Below are 10585 nucleotides of genomic sequence, written 5' to 3' on the forward strand. Positions count from 1 at the left end.
CTGACACAAGGGGGAAAAAGTATTCCAAAATTAATTCTTACTGATTTGTCATCAAACCACATATTGCAACTTTCAAAACAAATGTAATTTTAAAATGTGTATAACCAAATCAATAGGCAAAATTATTAATGTCAACTACAGTTCTCTTTGAGGAAATATGAAAGGTGTAATAAGAAAACGGTTAACAAAATGCAATATAAAAAGTTGGGAACCAGCAGTTAGCGTAATGGCTATGTCGCTGGATTCCCACCTAGTCGACCGCGGTTCGTGTCCCGGACCCGGTGGCTTAAAACTCACACTGGGCGCGTGTGCGTGCGTGCCCAAGATCCCGAGAGGAGAATGGAGAAGAAGGGATTGCGGCGTGACCATCCCCCTGGGGGGTGATTTCTCGCTTTGAGCGAACGCACCCTACAGGTAAAATCTCTCAAAAAAAAAAAAAAAAAAAAAAAAAGCAATATAAAAAGTTGACTAACTAATGTAAAATAGGTCTTTACTGGGACATTAAAAACATGAAACCAAGTCAGGCCAGCAAATGGCATGGTTGTTAACGCCCTGGATCCCACGTGATCAACTACATGGTTGGGGTCCAGGACCTGTTGGCTTGAAAAACCATGCCAGGTGTGTGTACGTGTGTGTCAAAAATAACAAGAGGAAAATGGAAAAGGAACTGTGGTGTGGTTATGCCCCACTAGGGGTGATTTCTCACTTTCATTTCTGTTGCTCTCTCTCAGGTGAGCATAATGTCTTACAGCAAAAACTAAAAGAAAATAATAAAACTAAGCGATTCAACCTAAACTGTAGTATAAAAAGTGCAAGTTGGGGTAAGAAACTAAGTTATCTTTAAATCTATAAACACTTTAGAACATGATCATGCCCTTGAAATTTTTAATACTTTCTAAAATAAGCTAAGCTTTTTTTTTTTCTTTATCGAACTGGAAACGAAGTTTAAACACTGCCAACAGAAAATGTCAAAAATGGAAGAGATCATCATACATAAGAAAAAATACATTTCACTAGTAAAACACACACCATGAACTTAAAAAAAGTTCACAGAAAATGTACTGGAAAAGACTACACACAGATTTCAAAAATTTTGGCATCAAACTTCATTTTCCCATGAACTTTTGAAGTCCCCTCTCATTTTTTTTTTTTCTTCCCAGTAATTACATCTCAACAACTGAAAAAAATGTGTTTTAGTTTTAGTTTTCTACATGGCATGAGAGCGCACTCGAGAGACACAGAAGTCAGAGAAAGAAATTGAGAAATCACCCCCTAGTGGGCATAACCATGCCACAATCCGTTCTTCTCCATTCTCTTCTCAGGGTTTTGGGAACGCAAACACATGACTGGCATGATTTTCAAGTCTCCAAGCCTGGGACTCAAATCCATAGTCATGTGGGATCCAGCTGCCTTAATCTACACCACCTGCTGGCCCAAAAATATGTACTGTTTTTTTTCTCTTTTCAACTAACAGAAAAGTTGAAGTGTAGCTGTTATTTGACTTTATACTAGTACCATGTACGACTTCACATTCCAAGACTAACAATCACACTAGGTTTAAGCAAGAGTGGGGCCGCTTCTGGTAACAGACTAAAGAAATGCCATAACATATTGCCACACTTACACAACAATATCAACAACTACTATTTTGAACATTATTCAAAATACTTTACGTGCATTAATTCAATTCTTTTAACAGCTCTATGATGCAGGAATTAACAGTATCCTCACACCATAGACTAGACAGTCAAGAAAAAGTGACTTTTCCAAGAAACCCTGTTAGTGAGTACAGGGGCCTGGATTCAAACCCAAGCAGTCTGCTTTCAGAGGTCATACTCAATATAAACTAAAATGTAGAACCCAGACATTTTTTAAAAATCTGTAAAAAATAACTGGATGGGACATGCCACAACGAGGGTAATAAGAGAACACAAAACACATCATACAAGGAACTACTATAACAATTAAGGCTACTGGGGTTAGCAGGGGGCATGGTGGTTAAGGTGCTGGACTCCCACATGGTCAACCATGGTTTGAATCCTGGACCTGGTGGCATATTTCTTTCTCTCGTTTCTCTGGTCCAAATTTAAAAACAATAAATAAATAAAATAATTCTTTAAAAAATTTATTTATTTTAAAAGTTGAGGCTATTTTTTCCACAAAAGAAAAACTAGAGAAAATAAACTTGGTATGGTGGTTAAAGCAATTGGATCCCATATGATCAACTGTGCAGTTTTGAGTCCCAGACCTGGTAGCTTAAGAAACACACTGGGCAGGTATGTGTGTGTGCACCTAAAAATCACAAAAAGAGGGAGAAATAAAGAAGGGTTGTAGCATAACCATTCACCCCAGGGCTGCTTTCTCATTCCTCACACCCTGTTTCCGACAAGCACCGTGCCATCTGGCAAAATTAAAACAAACAAACACACACACACACATGTACACACCAAATACAAACTGAACCAAGGTCTCTATTTGTGACAGGTTTTACCAATGTCTTCTATAAAATCTACCTTTTCTTAAAAGGTAGATTTAAACCGAGTAAAAACATAAAAATAATATTTCTACTTACATCATAAGTCAGTGAATCTGCTTCATTGGCCACTGTAAGGCCTGCTAATTCTCCAAGTCCCAGTTCACTTTCAAGGGCTTCATCTGCTCCCATGATGAACGACTTCCCAGAAGAAGGAGGAAACGTCAGTGCTTCCACTAGGGAGAATGCAAAGGAAACACAACAAAACCTCTAAAAATTCAACAGTTAGTCTCATTTCCTTGTATAAAACTTCTTTAAACAGCATTTATTTATTTGATCACTTTACAATGCTTTTAAACACAACAAAATTCAGTGAGCAGAAAGTCATGAAGAATTGGCTGCTTTTGCCATATCTTAACCACAGATACAGGCATCATCTAATTAGAAAAGTAAAATATAAAACGAATCTAATAATCCACTGTCCCTTTTCAATATATAAAACAAAACAAAGCAAAACAAAACAAAAAACAAAACAAAAAAACAGTACAATCAAGGGAAAGTACATTTTCCTCCTTTGGTATTTCAAGTTAATTACCCAAATAATTTCTACCACTTACTAAACATATGTAACAAGTGATTCTGAACATTTTGGTCTCATTCAAAATAAGTTCAGGGCCAGCAGGTGATGTGGTGGTTAAGGGCGCTGGACTCCCACATAGCTGTCTGCAGTTCAAGTCCTAGACCTGGGAGCTTATTTTCTCACTTTCCCTCTTTCTCATTGTCTCTCAGTCTGTCCCTCTCTGGTTAAATTAAAATAAATAAGTAAACAAGTAAAATAAATAAAGTTAAACAAAATAATTCTTTAAAAATTAAATTAATTCTAAAACCTGGAAAAATACAGAAAATTTAAAATAAAAATGGTTAAAATGGCAAAATGTGCCTATATGCAGTAAATTAGTACATGGAGTGAAAAGCCAGGATTACCTTTGGGGGTCAGGAAAGGGGTAATGATAAGGAGGCGGCACAAGCAGGACTTCTGGAGCCCAGGCAGTGGAGACATGGGTGGGCAATAATTTCAATTTTGTGAGAATTCACTGAACTGTACGCTCATGCTTTCAATATTTTTGTGTAGGTATATTATGTTTCATTTTTACACGTTTACTTTTTAAAAAATTGTAAAGGTGAACGATTGAACATATTCTCTTTTTTTAAGGTATTTATTTATTTATTCATTTACTTGTTGTGATTTTCAAGCCACCGAGTCTACTGGCCCCCATTTGAACATTTTCATTACCTGCTAAGTATGCTTCAGAACATTAGCACTGGAGCCAGCAGGCGGTGTAGTGGTTAAGGCGCTAGACTCCCACATGGCTGACCATGGTTTGAGTATCCAGATCTGGAGGCTTGAAACATGCCAGGCATGTGTGCATGCAGGCCCAAGATCCTGAGAGGAACATGAAGAAGAAGGAATTGTGGCATGGCCATCCCCCTTGGGGGCTGATTTCTCACTTTCTCTCATCTCGCCAGAATCTGTTACCCAAAAGTTTATTAGAAAAAAAAAAAAAAAAAAAAAAAAAAGACATCAGCATTACTTTATGATGACCACAAATATCCTTACTTTCTAACACTAAATGTACCAATCCAGTTCTTTCAACAACTATCTTAGAACTATTTCAAATAAAATACCAAATTAAAATAGAAATTTTAATTCAGTCAATAATAAAATGTCACTTTTTGTAAGCAAAAATTATTCTCACAACCCAAAGATGGTTTTTGAGTAGTTTTCTAAAGAAAGTTACTTTACTGATGACAAATACCTATGAATCAATTAAAATGAACTTAGTAGTTCAAACAAAAAGCCCGAAGGAGGATGGCCATGCCGCAATCCCTTCTCCTCCATTCTCCTCCTGGGATCTTGGGCACACATGCACACGTGCTGGCATTAGTTTTAAGCTAATGGGTCCAGGACTCAAACCACAGTCAACCATGTGGGAGTCCAGCAACATAACCACATTAGTTCAAATTTTAGCTGCTAAAGAAGCAAATCATTCCATAAAGAAGCAAGTCAATTATACTAATAGTATATTTGGAAAACAATATACAAGATTTTTTTCAACTTTATACTCTATCATATCTAATAACAGATATTTTCTGAATAAAGGAAAAAAATAGTTACTTGCTTCTAAAAATATTAGTGATAAGAATGCTATTTAAAATCCCTGTCAGGGCAAAATAGAGTATAGATTACATAAAGCATATATTAAGACATTATCAAACCATTATACAACAATAAAACTGAGTTTTACCTAAAGCACCATATACCATCTGATGGGTTCCAAACATTTACTAACAAATGGTGGGGATTATTTAAGTTAGAAAGTAATTTTCAAGACAAAATTTCAACCAAATGACTCGAGACTATGAAGCTAGGTCTTTCGGCCCGGTGTTGTTTTCATTCCTACTATTTTCAAGTAACTTTGGGTGAAATAAAATTAATCTTCAAAAGAAGGAAAGATTCCTGGTATTGATCATATACATTGTATAGGCCAATTTTCATTGATCCTCTAAAATGGTTGAGTAAAATCTGGAAACAAGGCAAGCAGCAACTACCCCCTCACACCCCAGTGAGCCAGCAGACTGGAGGTCTGACGAGAGAGCGACGATGGGCATTACTGTCATTGGTTACTCTTCAATGTGACTTACAATTGAGGACTATGGGTCACAGTTCTACCTGGTAACTAAACGTGGCTGGCTCCAGTTAGCTTTTATAACATTATTTAACTGTTGCCTCATGTGCAATACTGCCTTCTCCATTATTAAAATAAAGTGTAGAGCACACACAGGCTATGGAAGAGTTTTCTGAAACTGGACTGGAGACCAAGAGATATCAGTCCCGTTTAATTAAACATACACTTTATTCCTTTTATTTATTTTACATTTTTTGCTATAGGGTGTGTGAACTTCCTGGAGAGGGAGAGACAAAGAAATGAGAAGCCAATCTCCAAGTGAAATGGCCACACTGAAATCTCTTCTCCCCTCAGGATTTCGGGCACAAGCATGCAAGAGCCCAACATATTTTTCAAGCACCAAGTCAAGGACTCAAATTGCGGAATCTGCTGATTTCTTAAATGCCTTTTCTACTTCTGAAAAACAAGCACTGAGGGGGAAGGCTGAGGACCACTGGTACAGATAGAGTGAGTTAGACATTCAGTGCTTCAGTTTTAAATACTTTTTTCCTATCAAGGGAACTTTCTATGGTGAGCTGTTTTGTACAGCTGTCGCTTAGTAAATACAACATATCTTCATTATTAAAGTTCTGCATAATTTATACTGACCCAAGATGAAATCTCTGCTAAAACTCTGAGTTAAGAGAATAAGATGGAAACTAACTCTCATTAGCCAGATGTGATCTACAACAAATAGTTAACCATGTAATAGCCAAAAATGTCACTGAAAAAGTATTCCAACCAGGCCGGCAGGTGGCATGGTGATTAAGGCACTGGACTCCCACAATTTATTTTACATTTTTTGCTATAGGGTGTGTGAACTTCCTGGAGAGGGAGAGACAAAGAAATGAGAAGCCAATCTCCAAGTGAAATGGCCACACTGAAATCTCTTCTCCCCTCAGGATTTCGGGCACAAGCATGCAAGAGCCCAACATATTTTTCAAGCACCAAGTCAAGGACTCAAATTGCGGAATCTGCTGATTTCTTAAATGCCTTTTCTACTTCTGAAAAACAAGCACTGAGGGGGAAGGCTGAGGACCACTGGTACAGATAGAGTGAGTTAGACATTCAGTGCTTCAGTTTTAAATACTTTTTTCCTATCAAGGGAACTTTCTATGGTGAGCTGTTTTGTACAGCTGTCGCTTAGTAAATACAACATATCTTCATTATTAAAGTTCTGCATAATTTATACTGACCCAAGATGAAATCTCTGCTAAAACTCTGAGTTAAGAGAATAAGATGGAAACTAACTCTCATTAGCCAGATGTGATCTACAACAAATAGTTAACCATGTAATAGCCAAAAATGTCACTGAAAAAGTATTCCAACCAGGCCGGCAGGTGGCATGGTGATTAAGGCACTGGACTCCCACATGGCCAATTGAGGTTCAAGTCCTGGACTCAGTGGCCTGTTTTCTCACTCTCCCCTCACCCCCGTCTCTCTCTCTGGTGACTACACGTAATCTATAGCAAAGTGAAATAAATAAATAATAATAAAATTAAAATAACTATTTCTTAAAAAATGAATTCTTACCATTAAAATCTATACATCAAAGTCCAATCAGTTTATGGTTCTCTAAAATAAGAATTTTTAAAGCAAGAAAAATATATATAATGATTCTGTAGCTTCTTCTTAGGTTGTTCTGTTCCATAAATAATAATTTGAAAATTTTATATATGAAGTTTTTCACTTACATACAGTCCAAATGAGTACTATATTTAAATTCAAGGCAATTTAAAAAACTTTTTTAAAACATTCATTAATCCAGCCCAGCAGGTAGCACAGTGCTTGGAGCACTGGAATTCCATATGGGTGACTGCAGTTCAAGTCCCAGACTTGGTGGCTTGCTTTCTCATTTTCCCTTTCTCTCTGTCTCTCTCGGGTCGGGTCAAATCAAATAACAACAACAATAAATAAAATTTTAAACATAATTATTTTTAAAAATGCATTGATCAAAATTAGTTTAGTATCATACTGAATTTCAGCACTTATAAATTTTCACATATAAGCATTTTATACATTTATAAATTAGAACTTATTTTTTATAACAAAGAACTATATTTATATCTAAGACTATACTGTAAAAAGTAGCAACAACTTAAACATCTAAAAGAGAATGGTTTCACATCATGATTAAATGTAACATACTGGATTGTCAGAAAAATCATAATGTATTTTTTTCTATGCAAAAATGCATCATGACTTTTCCAACAACTCAATACAATCTTAAAATTATGAGTATTAATTGTATAAGTTTGTGTTAAGTAAATAAAACAAAATAGCATTCTACATGATGACAATAGATAAAAAATTATATGCCTGTTGACAAGGATGGAAAGCGACTAAGGAAAAACAGAAAATGGGACTAGATTTTCAGATTTTTTCTTTTTCATTTATTAATGATAAAGTGATTAAATATTTGCTTTTACTATTTTGTATTCTTAATTTTCTCTGTGTTGGTAGGTTTATGGTATCTACTATGGCATGGGCATCTGTGGAGCTACAGTTATTCTGAATCAGAATTTAGAGTTGGTTTTGAAGTATAAATAATTTTCCCCAAGTTTTAAAGATTGAAACTAGAATCAAACCCACTTAAATGTAAGAAAGCCTACATTTGGAGGTGGGAGTGATAATAGGTAGATCAAACATGTGCATAATAAAATTTTCTCTAAAATAAGAACATCCTGGGATTTGTGCTCCAGAGTGTCTGAAATACTTGCCTTCATCTGCCCTGTTAATTTCGTGTTCAGGAAGCCTGGAGCTGCTGGGTCTGGCAGGTGAACCCACAGACGGCTGCAATGAAGGAAGTTCATCAACATCTCTCAAATTAGCAAGCATATCTTGTAGTTTTGACCTATTGGGCCCTAGCCAAAAAAGGGGGGAGGACAAAAGAAAAGGAAAGAGAATTATCCAAACGCATCAAGAGGCTGTCATAAATCTTCTTTCATATTGGTCAACATTTATGCCTTTATAAATATCCTACTAGATTAATAAGTAATTATTTTCAATTTTTAACATTATTTAAAAAGTTTATTATTCTTGAAAGTAATTTATATTTTACATACATTTTTTTAAATTAAGCTAGTGGAATAATAGGAATATTTGCATGAAAAAGTGTTCAAGTCCAATTTGGACTTTTAAAAGTATGTTACTTTATTGTATCTTGCTCTAAATGCAGACAGATACCATGGACTGCAAACCTACCATGTACGGAATTTAACAATAACGAATCCCTGTTTGTTTGTTTAAATTAAGCTGCATCCACTGCCTTACACCCTGAAGCTATAGTGCCAAGGTGAAGTCTCATGTCCTGCTCATTACTTACCTGGTCTTTGGTTCTTCATTCTCCCACATCCCTGTTTTGACTGTTTTATATAGGATAGAGGCTGAAACAGATCTTCGGTAGTTTTTCCTGTTACAAGTTTAATTAAGAATGGGAAAATCTTACCCATAGTCCATTATGGTTTTTTCCTATACCAGCAAAGAATACAACTACTTTTAAGCAATTTTTACTAATACCTAGAAATATAACTCAAGATGGTATGACTGAAATACACAATTTGACTGGAAACATTTCTACTAAATGTTTTAAAAAGACAAAGTTTTCCAGTGAGCAATAGTTGAATTTAAAAACACATTGACAGTGGTTTATAAATAAAATACTGCATATATCAATTCAAAGCTTTATTTTCATTCTTTTTATTGTACGTCTCCATTTGTTGCCAGATTATTTTATGTACTCAACTTTAGTGCATAGTCCCTCTATCTTCAGTGAAAGACTACAGAGTCATTTTTCTGCCCTTAAAAAAAAAAATGTGCAATTAGCCTGAACACAGATCATACTCAGATTCAGGAAGCCCAATCACTTCTATTAGTAGGAATATTATTCCAGTCAAATGGTTACACTTTAGACCTTAAGTACTAAAATCCAACAGTGAAGGCTTGATATTTGAAAACCAGTATCAGAAAAAAAGAAAACCAGAATCAAAGTAGGTGGATTCCATCTAAATCTTGGCTATCTTTCCAACCAAAAGGTCATTTACATTTCATGACATTCATTTTTGTAACATAATAACCTAAAGAAATGTATCAATGTCAAGTGAATGTGAATGTTTTTTTTTCATTTATAATATCTAAATTTTCTTCAAATTCTCAATTTAGTTAGTTTTGTCCTGGCTCCAAAAAGCCACGACGAATCATATCTCACACTATTTATTAAGATTATAATTTTATTATATTTAGATAAAAGGTACAAAATGTTATGTTTTAATATTAACACTTCCCACTCTGATTTAATCGATATTAAGAATGCATTCAATGACACCCTATCTCACTTAATATGTGATGATTATCTGCTGACGTCACTAATGACCACTAATTTTTTACTGATTCAAGCTAAACATTTTTAAATTCTAAGATATTTTAAATAAAGATTTAAATGCTTTTAAGTAGCTACCAGATTGTAAAAGAATGTCCTACTAGGAATGACTAGTCTTTGATAAGTTTTAGCAACATTATAAAGAAAGAAAAAGAAAAGCATATCCTTACAGTCTTCTGCAAGTTTTAAATACATTTCTCACTCAGATTAGAGTTTAATCTCACTTTGCACTATAATATTTCAAAAAAGTCAGACTGCTTTTGCCATAAAAGGTAGTTCCAAATTCATACTGTCAATGAGGCTGGAAGCGTAAGGAGGTAGTTTAGCCTTGCTCTCTTAAAAAAATTTAAGACCATTTTCAGAAAAACTTTGAAAGCTTTTGCATTTCCATTTTACTTGACTAGATTACTAAACTTTGTTAATATGAGGTTGTCAGAAAAGTCTTGATGCATTTTTACATAGGAAAATACATCATGACTTTTCTGACAACCTAATAATTTGCATAATGCAAGTTATATGATTCACAGGGCTAGAAATTTAATTTGGCTTTGGTTTTGATGTGGTACACATTTTACTAAAAAGCAAAAGAAAGGTAATTGGTAATACATTAAAAATGAAATTGGCCAAACATTTTAAATAAGTCCTTTTAAAGGTTATATATTACTCTGTGCCCTGTACAGCATATAGTGATAAGAGCAAATGAATTGTGTGTTATGAAAACATAGAATATTCAGGGGTAGAAATTAACTTTCTCTAAGATCTACAATTATAAGCAATAATTTTGGTAAGTCACCAGAGAGTCATGCCAGATGAAGATTTATAAATTGTCACTGAAAAAAAATTGTTGTTATTAAGCAGCTATTTCAAAAATCAAATCCTCACTATTAATCCATAGTCTGACATTCTCATGAAGCTCTGGATTTATTACTAAGATATATTATGATTCCATAATCACATTTTTTAAGTTCATAATCAAATAGCTAACCATTTAATTTCAACCCCTGAGAA

The 10585-nt window shown here is 34.7% G+C and overlaps 1 protein-coding gene across 1 annotated transcript in view; it reads right to left on the reverse strand.

Moving 5' to 3' along the window:
- STRN (striatin) overlaps positions 1 to 10585 on the reverse strand; it is a gene marked incomplete at its 5' end in the record, with an annotated part of 72532 nt that overhangs the window by 22556 nt on the left and 39391 nt on the right. The window contains 3 exon segments of the mRNA XM_027772994.1: positions 2573 to 2709; positions 7920 to 8063; positions 8525 to 8611. Coding sequence (XP_027628795.1) covers positions 2573 to 2709; positions 7920 to 8063; positions 8525 to 8611 — 368 coding nt within the window.

This window comes from Tupaia chinensis, unplaced genomic scaffold (assembly GCF_000334495.1).
Source record: "Tupaia chinensis unplaced genomic scaffold, TupChi_1.0 Scaffold000317_1, whole genome shotgun sequence".
Lineage (NCBI taxonomy): Eukaryota > Metazoa > Chordata > Mammalia > Scandentia > Tupaiidae > Tupaia > Tupaia belangeri.